General features: G+C 39.7%; 2 protein-coding genes across 4 annotated transcripts; both read left to right on the top strand.

The window, feature by feature from the left end:
- The first annotated feature begins 74 nt into the window (after positions 1-74).
- Positions 75-2,483, top strand: LOC121760932 (receptor-like protein 43). Its single transcript, XM_042156523.1, has 4 exons — positions 75-822; positions 949-1,092; positions 1,194-1,334; positions 1,720-2,483. The coding sequence occupies exons 1-4, from the start codon at positions 729-731 to the stop codon at positions 2,481-2,483; spliced, it is 1,143 nt and encodes a 380-aa protein (XP_042012457.1). The 5' UTR covers positions 75-728.
- Positions 2,484-3,034: 551 nt separating this feature from the next.
- On the top strand, positions 3,035-18,731 carry LOC121761815 (receptor-like protein Cf-9 homolog). Of its 3 annotated transcripts, XM_042157487.1 has the most exons (6): positions 3,035-3,691; positions 4,440-4,655; positions 5,177-5,320; positions 16,082-16,228; positions 17,156-17,227; positions 17,296-18,731. In XM_042157487.1, the coding sequence occupies exons 1-6, from the start codon at positions 3,067-3,069 to the stop codon at positions 18,558-18,560; spliced, it is 2,469 nt and encodes an 822-aa protein (XP_042013421.1). In that variant the 5' UTR covers positions 3,035-3,066; the 3' UTR covers positions 18,561-18,731. The 3 variants fall into 3 exon arrangements, with proteins under 3 accessions (XP_042013421.1, XP_042013423.1, XP_042013422.1); XM_042157489.1 differs by lacking the exon at positions 4,440-4,655 and having other exon boundaries at positions 17,296-18,730; XM_042157488.1 differs by lacking the exon at positions 16,082-16,228 and having other exon boundaries at positions 17,296-18,730.
- The last annotated feature ends 2,180 nt before the right edge of the window (positions 18,732-20,911 follow it).

Here is a 20,911-nt window from a genome sequence, read left to right as displayed (position 1 = left end):
TGCCATAATTCATGCAAAATTCAAAATGTGTTTACATAGCATTTATTTTACTCTCAAGTCTCAAACAATTGTCACTCTCCAATTGCCCAAATTCCCTTTCCACACACACACACACACACAGTTTGAGGTATATATATGTATAGTGTTAGCTTAAATCTTGTTTACCTCCACACATTACTACTTTTAAAATCAAGCCTAATTAATGGATATATTTTCCCATTTCTACCTCCTTATAACATCATTTTTCCTTCTTCAATGGCTGATTTATTCTAGCTCAGCCAACTCAGATATCGTTCCTCACTTACTGCCTTCAAATCTCGAATCTCCTTCGATCCCAATAATATATTAACCCAAAATTGGAGCGGTGAGAGCGACGTTTGTAGTTGGATCGGAGTTACCTGTGATTCTCGCTATCATAGGGTGACTCAGTTGAATGTATCATATATGGGTTTTGTCGGAAGCATTCCACCAGAAATCGGAAATCTTTCTTTTCTCATTTCTTTAGATGTGACAAAGAACACTTTTGGTGGTCCAATTTCCCCATCTATTTTCAACTTGTCATTTTTAGAAATTTTGAATTTAGGGGAGAATAATTTGTCTAGCACTTTACCATTTGATATATGCAAATACAATCTGCATAGACTCAAGAGACTTCGTATATCTTTCAACAAATTGTATGGGGAAATACCATCGAGTTTGGTCGTCTTAGTAATTTTGGGCGACTGAGCATGTCTGGAAATAAGTTCAGTGGGTCATTGCCAAGAGAGATTGGGAACTTAACAACCATGTTTGGATTGTTTCTTCCCAGTAATGCTTTAAGTGGTATGAATATCTTTCTACCTTCTTACTTACAAGTCATATTTTACTAATTTAATTTGTACCATTCTTTATTAATTGAAAACAAATGATTGGCATAGAATTGTTTCACAATTTTATATTTATATACAGGTAATATCCCAAAGGAAATTGGTCGTCTTAATATCTTGGTAGAGCTGCAATTGGAAGAAAACAATTTCAATGGATCACTTTCTGAAGAGATTGAAAACATGACACGACTTAGTTACTTGTGGCTCAACCACAATAATTTACATGGTATGATTTCATATCTCTTTCGATATTATTTTTAATTACATTAGTCAAATTAATTACTGAATTAACTCATTTGGATCTCATGAGTTGCCATTATTTCACAGGTAATATTCCAAAGCAAATCGGTCGTCTTAAGTTGGAGGTACTCAATATTGCAATGAACCATTTTAGTGGTTCGTTGCCTAGAGAACTTGGAAACTTATCAGCCATGCGCCAAGCATGGCTTGACGTCAATAATTTTAATGGTATCATACTCACACTCTATGTCTTTCTTTCCTATATTGAATAACACTATTACACAGATTTTATGTTTAGGTGAGTATCATGAGTACCATTAAAAATCATAGTTATTCCACAATGAAGGTAAATTAACCTTCCAATTAAAATTCATTGTATTAGTAATATTTTTTATTAATAGGAAACAAAAATGTTAGGTGATATTATTGGATACAAATTTACATTGGATAATATGAGTTGCCATTTTCGAAATTTGTACGGCCATGTAATATTCCAAAAGAAATTAGTCGTCTCAATAGTTTGGAGACACTCACTATTGCAATCAACAATCTTAGTGGACTGTTGCCAAGTACTGTATGTCATTCTTGATCCGTGTTCAAAATCAATTTTTAGGTCCAATACCTTCCGCGATTGGGAATATGTCAGAGCTGACCTATTTAGGACTCCCTCATAACAAACTAAATGGAGAGATTCCATCATCCATTTGCGACTTGAGATTACTGTCACTCCTCCATTTAGCAGACAATCATTTGGAAGGACAGCTTCCAATGTGCTTGGGAAACATCAATAGTTCACTATTGCTTCTTAATTTGGGTCAAAACCAAATCACAGCCCTCCAATCTACATTTGTAAAAGGATGCAGTCTTCAGTACATTAATCTGAAAGACAATATATTGGAAGGAATACCACACACCCTAATCAACTGCCAAAATCTGGAAAGCATTGATGTTGGTGATAATGAACTACGAGGTGCATTTCCCTTCTGGATGGAAACATTCCCTCAACTTCGCGTCCTCATCTTGAGGTCCAACAAGTTGAATGGTACTATGTTGGTGGATTCAAAGGCTGAGCATCCGTTTCCGAAGTTGCAAGTCTTGGATATAGCAAGAAATGCGTTTGTTGGCTCTTTACCTGATAGATATTTCAAGAATTTTGGAGGTATGATAGATGCTAAGGATAATATGACACGCGTTGAGAAGGATGTGCTCCAGAGATATTTTGACTTAATTGTCACTTTGAAAGGTTTAGATCAGACATTGCTGAGATTGCTGGATACGCACAAATCATATGGAACTATGCCATTTTCTCAATCCACTAAACACGATCTGCATAAGCCACAAAACTACAAACCCACTAACTATGCCACTAATAATTAACAAACTGTTATTCAAATAATGGAAATTAACAAAAATGTAAATAAAATATAAAGATCTGAAAGCACAAATGCAACTAATAAAATGGAAAAAAAAACAGATTACATCGCTTTTGCGTGTTTAAATGTTTTGTCAAATTGTGACATGTCACTTCAGTTATCATAAAAATATTAAAGATGTCAACATTCATATTGTTTGACTTAAATACTAGGAATCGTCATATTTTAGAGAAGATGATAACCAAGGCTAGTGGTATCTATTTAATTCAATCTCTTACAATTGAATCTTTGACAAAATCTGATGAGATCGTTCATGAAAAAGTCAAAAACATAATAATTGGGGGATAAATACTTTAAAAATTGAGATCACTTTCATTGACTTAATAAATAATTCTGTAAGTGTAATCAATTATGAAGCCGCCGCGGCATCATCAATAATAAGATATACACAACGTAAATTCATGCCATTGACTTCACCTAATGCTTTCATATTTGTTACAATCTCCTTATAATAAATATCCTACACACATATATGTATATGCATCGTAACTCAATCACAAAATACTACAGTCGAAATCAAGTCGAAAATGGTAAAATCTTCTCATTTTCTCCTCCTTAATCTACTCTTGTCAGTCCACTATTTGATGTATTACAGCTTAGCTACCGATATCAATACCGATCGTTCTTCACTTCTTGCGTTAAAATCTCAAATAACTTCCGATCCATCAAATATATTGAACAAAAATTGGAGCACTGAAGCCAGTGTCTGCAGTTGGTTCGGAGTTACTTGTGATTTTCTCCTCAATAGGGTGACTCAGTTGAACATATCGAACATGGGTCTTGTCGGAACCATCTCACCAGAAATCGGAAATCTTTCTTCTCTCGTTTCTTTAGACATGAACGACAACTCTTTTCATGGCCCTCTTCCCGTCTCTATCTTCAACATGTCAAATTTAGAAGTCTTGAGTTTGAGGAATAATAGTTTGTCTAGTAGTCTACCTCTTGATATGTGCATACACAATCTTGATAAACTCAAGATTCTTCGTATTTCTTACAACGAGATGTACGGGAATATTCCATCGAGTTTGGAGCATTGTTCGCAGCTCGAGTATCTTTCTTTGTACAACAACAAATTTGATGGAATAGTGCCGAGGGAACTTGGCAACTTGACCAAGCTTCAAACGTTGAACATTGGTGCAAATAAGTTGACAGGTAATTTGATCTCCATTGACTATAGTTTAATAATTCTTTTTAATGTCATTTTCTATTTATTTTCAATTTCTATTATTTTCAAATTAATATTAACAATATTATTATTAGTATGGTTATTTATTATCATAGTTATCATTATTATAATTAGGTACTGTCAACTTATATTAAAATTTATTGAAGTTATTATTTAATAATAATAATAATAACAATAATAATGATTAAATATAAGGTAGGGAATAAGAATTCTTGAAAGTTGCACCACTTTGAATTTTAATTACTTATCTTGTGATATAAAAAATCCAACAAATACGAATAAAAATTTCAAGGTCAAGAGTCATAGTATTATTATTTTAGGTCATAATCTTACTAAACAAATAGGCCAAGGAGATAAGTTTAATTGTATTCTCTATTTCTCTATAGACATAACTTTATACCCCTTTGCCTGCAAATAGGAGTCTCATTTTTCCATTTTGGCCCATCCGCGAAAAAGAGTCCCGGTTTATAATTACCATAATTGGTAAAAGGGCCTCATATTCCACTCACATATCATTTAAAACTAATATATACACATCAAACCCATATTTCACTAACTTTTTGCTACTCACTTTTCTTAACATTTTTTAAAACCCGTGCATGAAAAAAATGGGACTCCTATTCGAGGACGGAGGGAGTATAAATTAAAATATTATAATGATGTATGAACATGTACTAAATAATATTCAAATGCAACTGGATTCAACTCATGCAGGTGATATTCCAGAAGAGATTGGTCGTCTAACAAATTTAAAAAGTTTGAGCATGAGTTCCAACATGTTAAAAGGCTCATTGCCTGCAACTCTTTTTGGCATGCCATCCTTGCAATATGCTGACTTTGCCTCCAATGAACTAAGTAGATCATTATCACCACAAATTGGAAACCTGACATCCCTTCTCAGAATAGGCCTTGAATTCAACCATCTCAGTGGTATATCTCATTCTTCATGCATGCCTCTTTAGAATTTATTGAAGTTATTATTTTAATAATAATAATAATAAAGATTAAATATAAGTTAATTAGGGAATAAGAATTCTTGAAAGTTGCACTACTTTGAATTTTAATTACTTATCTTGTAAGATTAAAAATCCAACAAATACGAATAAAACAATAAAACTCACTATTTATAAATGCTTTAAAACACTAGAAATTCAAAAAAATAAATAGAAAAAACAATCACAGGCTTAAAACTATAAAGCCGAAAAAAATAATTAAAACACTATTTTGCACTTACGAGGATGTCCGATGGCCATAATCCACTGTGCATCACGACTCCGAATCCTTTGTACGTTTCAAATCCTAATGTGAATTTCAACTCATTCCGGCATTGTTGAAGTTTTTAGTGTTTTCAGCTTAAAGTGCATCACTCTACATAAACTGAGTTATTAAATCTCCTTGTTGATGATTAAACTGAGTTAATTTGGTTTATGATTTCTATCATAAACCTACAGGTGAAATTCCAAAAGAGATCGGCTATCTTACTAATTTCGAGCGATTAAGCATGTGTTGCAACAATATTAGTGGTTCAGTGCCAAGAGAACTTGGGAACTTGACAGCCATGGTTGGTATATACCTTCACAATAACACTTTAAGTGGTACGACCCCAACCCTTCATAACTTACTTTATTGTAACGTTTTATTGCAACTAAAATTAGTTTAAGTCGTTCAATTTTGTGTCGACATGAATGCGTCACATTTTCCCATTCCTTATTAACAGAGACACTTTTTTCAGCACAGGGTTTAAGAATAGTGTCTTAAATGGATAGTGAATAAAGTAAGACATAAAAAAGTTAAAAGAATGTTAATTTTTTCCAGAAATAGAAACTCAATTATCTTGGAACTTCTCAAGATAGAAAAATGACTCAATTAGTTTGGAACTGATGATGTGGCGAATTTTTGATGGGAATAAATGCAAGTAATAAATGATCACAACACTGAAAATTACGTGGTTCGATTTACTGAGGTAAATCTACGTCCACGGGAAGAAGAGAGGGCAAATTTGTATTGCTTGATCTCGCTTACAGATTACAATGCTGATCTGCTATATGAGATTCAGGATCTAGAGAACTTAACCTTTGTCTATCTGATCTAAGTTCTATTTATACATTCGAACTAAGATCGTGGTTTTTAGCCCTGGTATGGGGGGTTGATAACTGCTTAACACCACTAAATAGATCGTGGGTGTAATGGAGGTCGTGGAGATCGTGGGTGTAATGGAGGTCGTGGAGATCCTGCATGGGTCCACTATCTCCTTGTTCGGTCGAATACTGAGACCGAACTGCTGAACTTTGCCGATCAGCTTTTGCCGATCTGAGAGTAGAACCAATCGAGCTATAGGCTGCGACCGAACTCTTTGGTTGTGCCGAACTGATACTCTTTCTTGGGTTTTGGGCTGATGGGCCGTCACTGCCATTGGGCTCGCAATTATTGTATAGTTACTTAGTTCGTATCCCATCACCACCCCCCCCGAAAAGCGAAGTGAATCACTTCGGCATTTTGGATAAGTGTAAGGGGGAGGCCGACGTCAGGGGACGTGCTCTGCACGTGTCTGCATTAAATGTGACAGCAAATCCGGCCAGAGAATCCAGAAAAAGTGGGATTTGAAACGGTGCGACGAATTTGAAAAATATTTCCTTTCTTCATCATTGGAACACTTTTGCGATTATTTCTTCTGCATTCTCTCTCTTTTTCGTAAAATTTTCTTCCGCTTCTTCAAGAATTTCTTCAGAGACTTCCGGCCATCAAAGAGTAAGAATCATGTCTTCTTCTTCTGAAACTGTTTCTGAATCAGGTAGTGGTAGGAAGGGGGGTAAGGGATCTTCTGGCCGGAAAAAGTCCGGGGAGAAGACGGTAGAATATTTTCACAGCATTTTTAGTAAGGATACTGTGATATCCTTACACAGAAAATATTTTCTTCCTGGGGGGTTAGCGGTGATTCCCGACGACACTCATAGGGCTAACTCGCCGCCGGAGGGTTATGCCACCGTTTACGAAGCCTGCTTAGAATGCGGGCTTCGTTTCCCTCTTCTCCCCGCCTTTGTAGAGCTTCTTGATTTTTTCCAACTTCCTTTAGGTCAGGTGACTCCCAATTCTTGGAGGCACGTATCGGCCTTTGCTGCCGAGCTGCGTAGACTAGAAAAGGATCTGTCTCTGAGGGCAATCCTTAATTTCTTTCAGTTTAAGAGAAAGGGATCCTGGTTTTACTTGATCCATTTACAGCCCTTTAGAGCCTTCTGTAAAACCAAATGGCCGAAGTGGCAAAATCGCTTCTTTTTTTTACAATAGGACAGCGGCTCCGGAATTTTCCTGGAGAGGGCCGAAGTCCGTAATTCCTCATCCTCGGGTAGAACCGTTGGACGAGCTCGAGGGCGAGCTCAATAAGATTCCCATGATTAGGAAACAGTATTTAGAATCTGAGCTCGTCAAGGGTGACTTCGTGTTCGACTCCTCGTCTTCGGACGAAGAGACTGAGGGTGAGGATTTCTTTTTTATGCTTTACTGCTTTAGCGGCGAAAACTAACTTTGTTTTCTTGCTTTTTGGCAGTGAACATGCTAAGCAAGCTTGGTCGCAAATCCTCCGAATCAAAGGAGCCGGAGAAACAGAAAACCGCCAGCTCGGCGTCTGATGCCGAGAAGAATCCGAAGAGGCAGAAGACCTCTTCGAGTCAGTTTTCGGATCCAAAAAAGCCGGAATCGACTTCGGCAAGGGGGAAGGCGAAGACTCAGAGACCCCCAAAAGCGCCAGAGAGAGAGATGGGAGTGGTTACGGCCACTTCGGAACATATCTCTGAGCCCTTTTTATGGCCAAAAGACTTTGTAGAGGTGAATTTTCTTCTTGATTTTCTGGCTTTGCTTCTTTCCTATATTTTTTTTTCTGTGGCCCCTCTGTTGACTTTTTCCTTTTTCCATTTTCAGAGGAACAATATGCTCTGCAAACTCGTCACAGTTGAACTTTCTAAAGCGTCCAGCGATTATGATGAGATGCAGAGGAATTTGAATGCTGCTCGTCACCAGGCCGAACAGGCTCGGGCAGACTTTGAGAGGGCAAGGGCCGCTATGATCTCGGCTCAGGATGAAGCCCAGCGTGCCAAAGACCAGCTCATCATCCAGAAAGAGCGGTCGAAACAGAGGGAGGCCGCCGCCGTGGTTGCTCAGGGGGAGGCTCTCCGTGTTTACACGGGGAAACTCTTTTTGAGCAATCAATTTTCGGCCCTTATCGGTGATCTGCTGAAATTGATGACCGATAATGTTGAGCAGGGACCCGAAGTCGTCTTGCCGCTGTATGGCCGAGAGATTGCAGCGCGTCTCCAGAGTCTGCCGCTCCTTGAGGAGCTTGCGTCTTCATCGGTCCTGCTTTCTGCTGAACGAGTCCGTAATTGCCGTGCTGATCGTGACGAGAACATGGAGACCATCTTTGCCTCCTTGGGGCCTGTTTCACCCGCTTCAATTTTCCAAGAAGAGGGTGAGCAGGAAAATGAGGCCGGCAAGGAGACCGAGCAGAAGGATCAGCAGACCGGCGACGGGCACGCCGAGCAAGAGGTGCAGCAGACCGGCGATGGGGGTGCCGAGCAGGAGGGAGGGAGTAGGGAGGCCGAGGCTGAGACCGAGATAGACAAGGAGAAAGAAGCTGAAACCCACAGGGAAGCCGGAGACGAAGCTGGCGGAGTATGATTTCGTCTCCCTTCTCTTAGTTTAGTTTCTTTCTTTATATTTGTAAAATGGCCTTGAAGCCCTCCTTGTGTAAATTTTTTCTCGTGAATGAAAAAATTCTTCTTTCTACACTCGTGTCTTCTTTATAGTTTTTCTTAATCTCTTTTACTCCTATTGTGGTTTACTGCCTGCTCGGTAAACTGAAATGCCGAACTAACATAGCTGCTTCGTATTCTTAACTGTAAGGAGCTGGAGGTACTTCACTGGAAGCGGCTATACTCTTTGGCTTTAAATGAAGCTGAGAAAAAAGCTATAGATGACCAGATAAAGTATGATGAACTCTTGGCTCGTTTAGTGGAGCTGGAGTCCAACAATAAGGACTTAGAGTCCATAAAGAAAGATCTGGAGGCCGAGCTGAATACTGTCATCGCTGAGAGGACTGCATATGAAGGTTTCATCTGCGGGCGCGGGGGAATGACTATATCTGAAGTTCGGAATCAAGTTGATGAACTGTGGGAGAAGCTTCATGTACTCCGGAAGAACAATGTGCTAGAGAGCTCGGCTTGCCAACAAGTTGTGAAATCATTGCGGCGCTTGGCTTCTCTGTACGATATCATTCTTTCCCAGCGTCCCTCAATCGAGAGATTCCTTAGCCGTTTCCCGCTAACAGATGCTCACACTCCAACTCAAACCTCTAATCCACTTACTCAAAATTCTGCCCCAACTCAGCAACGGACTCAGGAGCAACCGGAAACGTCAAGACAAGAACGCCCTGAAGTTCGTAGAGGAGTTGTGAATATGAGTGAGCAAGATCAGCGAATGCTTCGTGAAGAGACTCTTCGCCGCCGAGGTGCTAGAACTTCCCGGACTCAGGGAAGAGGCGGTAGGTCGATCAGAGCATCTCGTCCACCTACTTATTCTTCAACTGCTCGGAACGCCCGAACTCAGCATCATGAGGATTTTTCGGATAGGTGGCTCAACTTTAGCAATCGTAGACAGTAGAGTAGTCCTTTGTAATGGTGTAACGCATTCTCGTAGGGCAGCGGAATTGTATGCCCAACAAGACTTAGTAAATGAAATTTTTTCATTTCGCTTCTATCACTGCGTATTTACAGTTCAGCGATTTTTTATTTCATTTATTGTACTTGTCCTCGGTCTTATGAAGTAAACTCTTCTTTGACCGGACTTAGTTTGTGTCCTTATTTGGCGAGTTTTATCGCTTGGATTGGACTTTCCCTAGTTAACCGGAGTGGTTTTCGGCTTATTGCAGTTCGTTTCAGACGAATTGCTTGTTTCTTAAGCTGAATTGTGGAGTCTTGTATCTTCCTTAGAAGCTTGGACTCACAATTGTCTTTAAAACATGATCTAAAAAAGGGGATCAGCCTTTAAAGAACAATATACCTCAGTAATATTTATAAGAGACAAAACGCACATAGAGAGACAAATAAAAAGGACGAAAAAGATTTTAATCTTTTAAAAAACGACAAGTATAAAGAACAATAAAAATATGAAAGCACATACCCCTAGGACCGAACTAGACACAAGACTGACCGGACCTTGTCTCTTACAAATAGAACTTCTTGAGGTTGGAAATATGCCATGTTCGGGGTACTTGTTCTCCTGACATGTGAGTTAATTTATAAGACCCTTTTCCCAGGACTTCTGACACCCGATACGGACCTTCCCATGTGGGTTCAAGTTTGCCCAGCTTTTCTGCTCGGCTTACTTCATTGTTTCTCAATACGAGATCTCCCACTTGAAACTGCAGCTTTTTCACCCTTTGGTTATAATACCGGGTTACTTGCTCCTTGTACTTGGCTGCTTTTATGAAGGCCAATTCTCTTCTTTCTTCGGCAAGATCTAGTTCAGCTCTCAGTCCGCCGTCATTCAGTTCCGTTGAGAAATTAAGTGTTCGGGGGCTGGGTATGCCGATCTCAACCGGAATTACGGCTTCAATGCCGTACACTAGACTGTACGGAGTTTCACCGTTGGAGGTTTTTGGTGTAGTTCGGTAAGACCATAGGACTTGAGGAAGATTTTCTACCCATTGTCCTTTGGCTTGTTCTAACCGAGTTTTTAATCCTTTCACCAAAATACGGTTTGTTACTTCCGTTTGTCCGTTTGCTTGTGGGTGAGAGACCGAAGTGAACCGCTGTTGAATATTCAACTCTTGGCACCAACTCTTGAATGTTTTGTCAGTAAACTGAGTCCCATTATCTGAAATGAGGATATGGGGTATGCCAAATCGGCAAACTATGTTCTTCCAGACAAAATCTAATGCCTTTGAGCTTGTTATCGTAGCTAATGGTTCAGCCTCCACCCACTTTGTGAAGTAATCCACGGCAACGATCAAGAATTTCATTTGCCGGGGAGCTTGTGGTAGTGGTCCTACTATGTCTATGCCCCATTGCATAAAAGGCCAAGGGCTTTGCATAGCACATAGATCAGTCTGCGGCGTCCTTGGGATATTTGCATGGATTTGGCATTTCGTACATTTCTTAACTAGCTGTACTGCTTCTTGTACCAAAGTTGGCCAATAATATCCCCATCTCAGAACTTTTTTAGCTAATGCTCTAGCTCCGATGTGGCTACCGCAAGATCCTTCATGAACTTCTCTAAGGATGTAATCCGTCTCCTCTGGTCCTACACATCGCAATAACGGTTGAAGGTAGGACTTTCTATATAGGACTCCTTCATGAAGTTCATACCGACGTGCTCGGCATGTGATTTTCCTTGCTTCTCTCTTATCCTCGGGCAGTTGTCCTTGATCTAGATACTTTAATATTGGCGTCATCCAGTTTGGTGAACTGGTTACTGAGTGTACTTCAGCTTCATCAATGCTTCTGTGTGGTAATTCCTCCACCTTTGAGCTCGGATATGAGGCCAACTTACTTAAAGTATCTGCTCGGCTATTTCCCGCTCTGGGAATGCGGATTATCCGAAAATAAGAGAAATTTCGGCTAATACTTTGCGCTTTGTCCAAGTATTTTTTCATCCTTTCATCACGGGCTTCACTTGTACCCAGCATGTGATTCACTATGACTTGTGAATCACAATGAATTTTGAGAGATTTGACAAGTAGACATTGCGCTAACTGAAGTCCGGCAAGAAGGGCTTCGTATTCGGCTTCGTTATTAGAGGTTGGGAATAAGAACCGAAGTGAATAAGTTACTTCGTGTCCGTCGGGAGCGATAAGTAGAATACCAGCTCCACTTCCTGTCTTATTCGAAGCTCCATCTACGAATCCAATCCAACAGTCCGGCGGCTCTACTTCGGGTTTCTGGGGCTGTGTTAGTTCATCATTGGTAGGATTTTTCTGTTCGGCAATAATAGGGATTGCCTGATCGAACTTTGCCTCTACAAGAAAATCTGCCAAGGCTTGTCCCTTGATGGCTTTCCGAGGTAGATATTCTATTGAATGTTCTCCCAACTCTATGGCCCACTTGGCAATTCTGCCTGATGCTTCTGGCTTAGCCAAAACTTGCCGAAGTGGAAGATCGGTTAAGACGCATACTTTGTGAGCATAGAAATATGGCCGCAGTCTCCTTGCTGCATTTACTAATGCCAGAGCAATTTTTTCCAGAGGTTGATACCTTGTTTCGGGACCTCTTAATGCTCGGCTTGTAAAGTAGATAGGACGCTGTTTTAGGCCTTCTTCTCGTACAAGCACCGCGCTAATGGTTTGATCTGATGCTGCTAAATATAAGAATATCACTTCGGCATCTGTTGGAGCAGAGAGAATAGGAAGTTCGGTTAAATAACTTTTAAGTTCGTCAAAAGCCTTTTTCTGTTCGGCTCCCCACTCAAACTTTGGTGCCTTCTTCAAAACATTGAAGAACGGCATTTGCTTTTCGGCTGCTTGGGAAAGGAATCTATTCAGTGCGGCTAGACATCTAGTTAGCCTTTGCACATCATGCATGGACTTCGGCATTGCCATGTTCTGAACAACTTGAACCTTTAGGGGATTTGCCTTGAGTCCTTCCTTTGAAACCCAACAACCCAGAAATTTTCCCGAATCTACCAAAAAGGTACATTTTTGAGGATTGAGTTTGAGGTTGGCTTTTTTGAGCACGTCGAGAGTGGATTTGAGATTGTTTTCGTACTCCGAAGTGCTTCTGCTTTTAACAACTATGTCTTCAACATATACTTCAACCTCTTTTCCGATCAGGTGCCGAAATAGCTTATCTACCATCCTTTGATATGTGGCTCCGGCATTCTTTAAACCAAATGGCATCTTTTTATAAGCAAAAATACCGAAGTCAGTAATGAAAGCCGTTTTTGAAGCATCATTCTCATCCATTAAAACTTGGTGGTATCCTTTATACAAATCAAGAAAACAGAAAATTTCGAAGCCTATCAAAGCTTCTACTTTTTTATCTATGTTGGGAAGGGGGTAGCAATCTTTAGGACAGTGCTTATTTAGATCTGTAAAATCTATGCACATCCGCCATCCTCCTTCTTTTTTCTTGATCATCACAGCATTGGCCACCCAAGAAGGATATTTTACTTCAAATAATACATCCGCTTTCAGTAATTGGCGGACTTCGTCATGGATGACTTGATTTCTTTCTGCCGCAAAGAGTCTTTGCTTCTGTTTTATAGGCCGGACTGAAGGATCAATATTTAACCGATGTGTAATTACCTCGGGAGACACTCCAGTCATGTCCAACGGAGACCACGCAAAGACATCTTTGTACTCTTTGAGGAGCTGGATGGTCTTTTCCCGGAGTAGAGGTGTTCCCGCGAAACCGATCTTGACCGTTCTGGATGGATCATCTTCGTATAACTGAACTTTCATCGAATTCGGCTCCGGTGTGACTTCGTTCATTTCGCCTGCCTCTGACTCCGGCTGCTGTGATTGCTATGCTTGATGGTGCCGATCTGATTGTTCGGCACTTTTAAGCGCAATCTGCAAACATTCTTTTGCTCTCTTTTGATCACCTCGGATGACTGATATCCCTCCTTTAGTGGGGATCTTGATTGTGAGGTGATAAGTAGAGCAAATGGCCCGAACTGTGTTGAGCCAGTCTCTTCCCAGTATAATGTTATACGGGGATCGAGCTTTTACCACAAAAAACTCGATCACCGTACTGGAGCTAGTAGGCGCTCTTCCTACCGTAATCGGAAGGCTGATAATACCTTCAGGGCGGGTGTCCTCCTGGGCGAAACTTTTCAGAGGAAGTGGGGCCGGACTGAGCCGAGCTGGATCCACTTCCAGTTTATCAAAACATTCTTTAAAAAGAATGCTAACCGACGCTCCTGTATCCACAAACACTCTGTGGATCAGTTTGTTTGCCACTCCAGCTTGAATGACAATAGCGTCTTGATGAGGAGAAATGGCCGGGACGGGATCTGCATCTGAAAATGTAATTACTTCCTCCTTCTTCAGCCTTTTATGTATTGGCTCCTCTCGATTGAAGCCTCGGCGCTCTGATTTTAGAGACGATTTAGTCTTCCCGGCTGGGAGAGCGTCAATAGTCTGGATTACTCCATCATATTGCGGCTCGTCATCGTCTTCGGGATCCTGTTGCCTTTTAGGATCCTGAGGAGCGCAGTTCGCACTTCTCTGTTTCTTATTCTTTTTCGGCGGCTTGCTTTGGTATTTTTTTAACGTCCCTGCTTTCACAAGAACATCAATATCTGCTGCCAAATTTCGACATTCCTCGGTATCGTGACCGTGGTCTTGATGGAAGGAGCAATATTTATCCTGACTTCGGCGCGTGGCCGATTTCGTCATCTGCTTTGGTTTTTCGAACATATCAGAATGCAGTTCGAAAATTTCCGCTCTCGACTTGTTCAATGGTACGAACTGAGCGGGTGGTTTCTCAGGATTGAGACGTGGTCCCAATCTGTCTTGTACCGGTGCCCTTTGAATTCTTTCAAAAGGAGTTCGGCGAGGATGCCCCTGATCGCTATGATCGGGCTTCCTCTTGTCTCCTCTGGAAGAGCTGTCTAAAGACCGTTTTCGACGGTCTGCCTCATCAGCCCGAGAAAACTGGTCCGCAATGTCCCACATCTCTTGAGCTGTTTGCGGACTGCATTCAACGAGCTTTCTGTAGAGAGCCCCTGGCAGAATTCCATTTTGGAATGCCGAAATGACAAGTAGATCATTGAGATCATCTACTTGTAGGCATTCCTTGTGGAATCTTGTCATGAAGTCGCTAATCTTTTCATCGCGACCTTGACGTATAGAAAGCAGCTGAGCCGAAGTGATTCGGGTTTCAGCTTTCTGGAAGAACCTCCTACGAAAAGCATCCATTAGATCTCTGTAAGATCTAATGCTGCCTTGAGGGAGGCTATCAAACCACCTTCTTGCGTTCCCGATGAGCAGCTCGGAAAACAGCTTACACATATGAACCTCATTGAGACCTTGGTTCGCCATATTATACTGATAGCGTCCCGGGAAATCATGAGGATCCACTAACCCGTCATAAGTCACTGACGGAGTTCGGTAATTCTGTGGCAACGGAGTTCTGGTGATATCATCCGAAAATGGAGTCTTCAGCGCTCCATACATAGCGAATCCGACATCTCTCCGGTATGGTGGAGATGGAGTTCTCCTGTGATTTCGGTTACAAGGAGGAAAAGGAACATATCGGTGGTGAGGATTCTTTCTCCTGGAAGATACGACACTACTGCGGTAGTGACTTTCATGTCTGGAGGGGGAGGGAGAATCCGCCGTTTTCTTCTCCGGCTTTTGGCTCTTTTGCAGGAATGTTAAGAGCTCATCCTGCTTCTCAGCCAAGAACAACTTGACAGCCTCATTCAAATCGGGCTGCTGGGGAGGCTCGGTGCGATGAGAACTGGAGGCAGATTTCTCCAGAGGCTGTTTTCCAGACCTACGGGCTGGACTAGCTTCCTCAAGTTCATCACGGACGGAAGTATGGGTATTATGTGATCTGGTACGCATTTTTTTTGATGGAAGAGGATCAAAAACTCGCTTTTATCACAGTTTTGGTTTTCTGTGTTCCCACAGACGGCGCCAGTGATGATGTGGCGAATTTTTGATGGGAATAAATGCAAGTAATAAATGATCACAACACTGAAAATTACGTGGTTCGATTTACTGAGGTAAATCTACGTCCACGGGAAGAAGAGAGGGCAAATTTGTATTGCTTGATCTCGCTTACAGATTACAATGCTGATCTGCTATATGAGATTCAGGATCTAGAGAACTTAACATTTGTCTATCTGATCTAAGTTCTATTTATACATTCGAACTAAGATCGTGGTTTTTAGCCCTGGTATGGGGGGTTGATAACTGCTTAACACCACTAAATAGATCGTGGGTGTAATGGAGGTCGTGGAGATCGTGGGTGTAATGGAGGTCGTGGAGATCCTGCATGGGTCCACTATCTCCTTGTTCGGTCGAATACTGAGACCGAACTGCTGAACTTTGCCGATCAGCTTTTGCCGATCTGAGAGTAGAACCAATCGAGCTATAGGCTGCGACCGAACTCTTTGGTTGTGCCGAACTGATACTCTTTCTTGGGTTTTGGGCTGATGGGCCGTCACTGCCATTGGGCTCGCAATTATTGTATAGTTACTTAGTTCGTATCCCATCAGGAACGGTGGGAGTAACTACTACCATATGTCATCCATCGGATCAATCGGGTATATTGATGTTAACTCAGTATTAATGAAAATTAAAATTTATTAGTTATAAATTTTAAGCAAGCACCAATGTTTCTTGTATATTGTTGCAGGTCCTATACCAAAAGAGCTAGGTCGCCTTGTTAATTTATGGGAGTTGCAGTTGAAAGACAATATTCTAATAAATGGATCTATACCGAAGGAAATTGGGAACATGACATCTCTTTCCTACTTACGGCTTTCCAATACTACATTAAGCGGTATGATATTTTCTCTTTCATTGTTATATGCTCCAAAGAGTTATATAAACTACTCCCTCCATCCCGCAATAGTACTCCTATTTAGTTATGACACGAGTTTTAAGAAATATGAAGAAAAATAGGTTGATTAAGTTAGTAGGATATGAGTCCCACTTATATATATTAGTTTTATAATAAAATTTGAGTGGAATAAGATTGAATGCGGGGCCTACTTACCATTTTACCATGGTAAAAGTGTGTTGACAATTGAAACTAAAAAATAACATATAACTATCCCACATCAGTGTCAAGATAAAACTGAAACTAGTATATAAATCTCATAGGTCACTCCTCCTATCACCAATTGGTTTTAGGATGGAACCCATGAATTTCTAGCATGGTATTAGAGCGGGTCACCGATTGTAGGCTAAATTTAATTGACCCAACAGTATATCTGGGCTTAAAATTTGGGCCAATGGTCCAAACAATCGAGAAAAAAATTGGGCCAATCGTCCAACGATTAGAAAAAGTTGATGGGTTTGAGGGATGGTGTCTAAAAAATAACATATAACTATCCAACATCAGTGTCAAGATAAAATTGAAACTAGTATATAAATCCCATGGGTCATTCCACCCATGGATTTCTATCAAAGTTAAATAGGACTCTTATTGTGGAACGAACCGAGAAATGACAAAATATGACGTGGATTTCTATCAAAGTTAAATAGGACTCTTATTGTGGAACGAACCGAAATGACAAAATATGACTTTTATTGTGGGAGGAGGTAATACATCGTGTACATGTTTTACATAAACATACATATATTAGTGTCATAACTTCATATTTTAAGTAGCACGATTTCATGTCTCTTTATATATTATTGGATACACTGTATTTATTAACTCATTGGATGTTATGATTGTCCTTTTCAAAATTTGTACGAGTAGGTACTATTCCAAAAGAAATTGGAAACCTGAAACACCTCAAGGAGTTATGGCTTCACGACAACAATTTAAATGGTATCATACTCTCTCTCTCTCATATGTCAATATGTCATTCTTGATCTCTGTTCAAAACCAATTTTCAGGTCCAATACCTTCCGCCATTGGGAATATGTCAGAGCTGGATTATTTAGTACTCCCTCATAACAAACTAATTGGAGAGATTCCATCATCCATTTGTGACTTGAGATTACTAACACTCCTCCATTTAGCAGACAATCATTTGGAAGGACAGATTCCAAAGTGCTTGGGAAACTTCAATAGTTCATTGTTGGCTCTTAATTTGGGTGGAAACCAAATCACAGCCCTTCAATCCACATTTGCAAAAGGTTGCAGTCTTCAGGCCCTTATTCTGTATGGCAATAAGTTGGAAGGAATAACACCTTCCCTAATCAACTGCCAACGCCTGGAAAGCATTGATTTTGGTGATAATGAAATACGAGGTGCGTTTCCCTTCTGGATGGAAACATTCCCTCAACTTCGCGTCCTCATCTTGAGGTCTAACAAGTTGAATGGTACCATGTTGGAGGCTTCAAAGACCGAGCATCCGTTTCCAAAGTTGCAAGTCTTGGATATGTCAAGAAATGCATTTGTTGGCGCGCTTCCTGATAGATATTTCAAGAATTTTGAAGGTATGATATATGCCAAGGATAATCTGACACGCGTTGAGAAGGATAGGCTCCAAACATATTATGACTTAGATGTCATTTTAAAAGGTTTGGATCAGGAATTGAAAAGATTATTAGATACGTTTACAATGATTGACTTATCTTCCAATAGATTTTCCGGGAATATTCCAGTTTCCATCGGCAATCTTAATTCTCTTAGATACTTGAATTTGTCCAGTAATACTCTCACGGGAGAGATTCCTGTATCTCTTGGGAATATAAGTATTCTTGAGTCATTGGATTTGTCATGGAACAGATTGAGTGGAAAAATTCCAAGTGATCTGACAGGGTTGACGTTTCTTTCGAAATTAAACCTATCAATGAATAATCTTGTGGGGCCGATACCACAATCTAAGCAATTTTCTACATTTCAGAATGAGTCATATATAGGAAACTTAGGATTGTGTGGATTTCCATTGGCAAAACAGTGTGAAACAACTGATGGTAAACCAATGATTCCTCCAGAAGACGATGATGAAGAGTCAGGATTTATAGATGGATTTGGTTGGCGAAGTGTGGTTATGGGATATGGATGTGGATTTGCAGTTGGAATTGGAATTGGTTACATGATTATAAGAAGCGCAAGGCCAAAATGGTTAGTGGAATTCTTTATTGGCGTTGGATATAGTAATAGTAAGATGAAGAGAAGAAATAGAGCAAAAGCAACAAGAAGAAGAAGGTGATTCAAGACAAACATTGGGCTTTACATGTGTTTCATTTGGAACACTAGCATGTTGTGTGTATGATGCTTTGCAATAATGCATCTTAAACTATGCAATGTTGTATTTCTAAGTTAGACTACTTTTGTTTATAAAATTGTACATATTGTCTCTAATGTGTGATTAAGCAACCCTTGCTTGCAATCTGCACAGATGCTAAAGAAAATCAAATATTTCAATGTTCAAAATTGTTAGATTCTAATCTTATGTCTACGACTTTGGACAAAAATTTAACTCTTGATATTCTTTTCTCTTAAACAGAAGTATTTGTTCAGAATCTGATGATGGTTTAAATGTGTCGTGTGTTTCTAACAATACTAGCAACTTCTATTAAACTTTAATGTGGACTAATATGACTGTAAGTTAGTACTCCCTCCGTCCCAAAGCGAAACACTTCTTTTGAGCACAAGATTTCAGGAATTGATATTTAAAGAGTTAAAGGAGAGAGAGTAAAAGTTGAAGTTGAGAGAGTAAAGTACGAGAGAGAGAAAAGTAGGTAGAAAATAAAGTTAGAGAGATGATTTTTTGTTAAAAAGAGAAATGACTCACTTATAGTGGGATATCCCAAAAAGGAATATGACTCGCTTATCTCGGGACGGATGGAGTATTTAATTAAAATATGCTATTATTGCATCACAAACTGGTAATGTTAGACCACACTCACTCGGTTCGAATGAGATTCCTTGGATCTCATTCAATGCCCGTTTTCTTGCCCATTTCACTTATATTCTTAGAGCATTCTAAACAAACTCATTAAACTCCCAAAAGTCATATAATTGGTCAAAAACTACAGATTTAAATGAGTAAACTCCACATGACCAATTGAACCTATCAAAACATGAGTTTATCTCTCTTTTCCCACTACTACGAACACCACGATCACCATGTCTACATCTCTAATACGAGTTGTTGCCTAGTCACTCTCAATAACGACCGAACATATGAGGGAAACGAAGCCAACACATACAAAAACTAAAGTTTCTAAATCATCTATTAATTAAAATATAAAAAAAAATCATCATTCAAACAAACAACAAAGCCTAGACATATAACAAATAGATAAATTCACTCTCATTTATGAAAGTATATCCAAATTTAACTTCTAATTCTAATAGGAAACAATTGCAAAGAAATTCAATCCCCATAAAATTCAACTCAAAACAAAACCTAAAACTATAAAACAACCAAAACACACCTCTCTTGTTTGAAGCCTTCATCGTACATCTTCTCGAATTTGCGAGCAAGCGCAAACATATCACACAAGGACGATGGCCTTCGCAAGTGAACTTCCCACCGAATAGGATCTTTCAAGCCCGATTCACATATGGAGACGAGGTGATTCTCCGATAGCGATGGACCCTTAATCTTGACCAAAAGCCTCTCGAATTCGTTCTGATATTCCATCACCGTGTTGAGTTGTTGCAGCTTACAGAGTTTCCCAAAATGATTGTCATGATATGTTGGATCAAACCTCTCTTTCACCGCTTCCATGAAATCAGGCCATGATTTCAGCAAATTTTGTTTTTTTCGGTAAATGAACCAACCCAGCGCCGCCTGCTCGAAGAGTAGTCCGACGAAGTGTAGACCGATGCTCTTCCGACATCCGGTAATAGTCGAAATACGTGTCAACCTTGAAAGTCCATCCCCATGGGTCATCTCCGAAGATAGGGTCGCTGCTCTGGATGATTGGACTTTGAATTATCAACATGAGCCATGGCTGAATTTGACAGAGCTGGGAGAAGATGAAATCACAATTTTGATGAAGGAGAAGATTAGGGTTTAGAAAAATATGGAGTAATCTTTGTCATTTTCGTGTATTTATAGGGAGCAAAATATCTTAGCCTATTAGGAAAAGTAAAATATTATTGGAAAATACGATTATGGAGGATATGATTTTTAGTAGATTACTTACTTCATAGTATTTGAAGATATCAAGAAAAGTAAGATTCATTTTTACTCTACTGTGAAAGTAAGCTATTTAACTGTATTTTATGATTTATTGTTATAAAGTTGTTACGATCTGGATGGAGAGAGAGTGTGTGTGTGTTAAGACACAATCTTATTCTTTGGAGTTGGGCTCTCTTTTGGGCTTGTTTGTTTTGTTTAAATCATTCAGTTGGGCCTATTAAGTTGGGCTCTCTTTTGGGCTAATATGGCCCTTTTCTATTATAAAAGTGATCAAGCAATATTCTTTCATAAAGAAATTTTGTGAGAAGTTTAATCTTTAAAGTGGATCTTTGCTTAGATATTTTGTGAAAGCGGTAATGATATTGGTTTCTCATAAATATTTTGTTTTATTGAGATTCCTATGTGTT

The sequence above is a fragment of the Salvia splendens genome, chromosome 13 (assembly GCF_004379255.2).
Source record: "Salvia splendens isolate huo1 chromosome 13, SspV2, whole genome shotgun sequence".
Classification (NCBI taxonomy): domain Eukaryota; kingdom Viridiplantae; phylum Streptophyta; class Magnoliopsida; order Lamiales; family Lamiaceae; genus Salvia; species Salvia splendens.
This window is presented reverse-complemented; position numbering and strand designations above follow the sequence as displayed.

Bases quoted from the DNA above. Each gene is read 5' to 3' on its own strand.
- LOC121760932 (XM_042156523.1), top strand. From the start codon at position 729: ATGTCTGGAAATAAGTTCAGTGGGTCATTGCCAAGAGAGATTGGGAAC. The intron at 823-948 runs GTATGAATATCT...ATTTATATACAG, and splicing joins TCCCAGTAATGCTTTAAGTG to GTAATATCCCAAAGGAAATT. The intron at 1,093-1,193 runs GTATGATTTCAT...ATTATTTCACAG, and splicing joins CAACCACAATAATTTACATG to GTAATATTCCAAAGCAAATC.
- LOC121761815 (XM_042157487.1), top strand. From the start codon at position 3,067: ATGGTAAAATCTTCTCATTTTCTCCTCCTTAATCTACTCTTGTCAGTC. The intron at 3,692-4,439 runs GTAATTTGATCT...CAACTCATGCAG, and splicing joins TGGTGCAAATAAGTTGACAG to GTGATATTCCAGAAGAGATT. The intron at 4,656-5,176 runs GTATATCTCATT...ATAAACCTACAG, and splicing joins TGAATTCAACCATCTCAGTG to GTGAAATTCCAAAAGAGATC.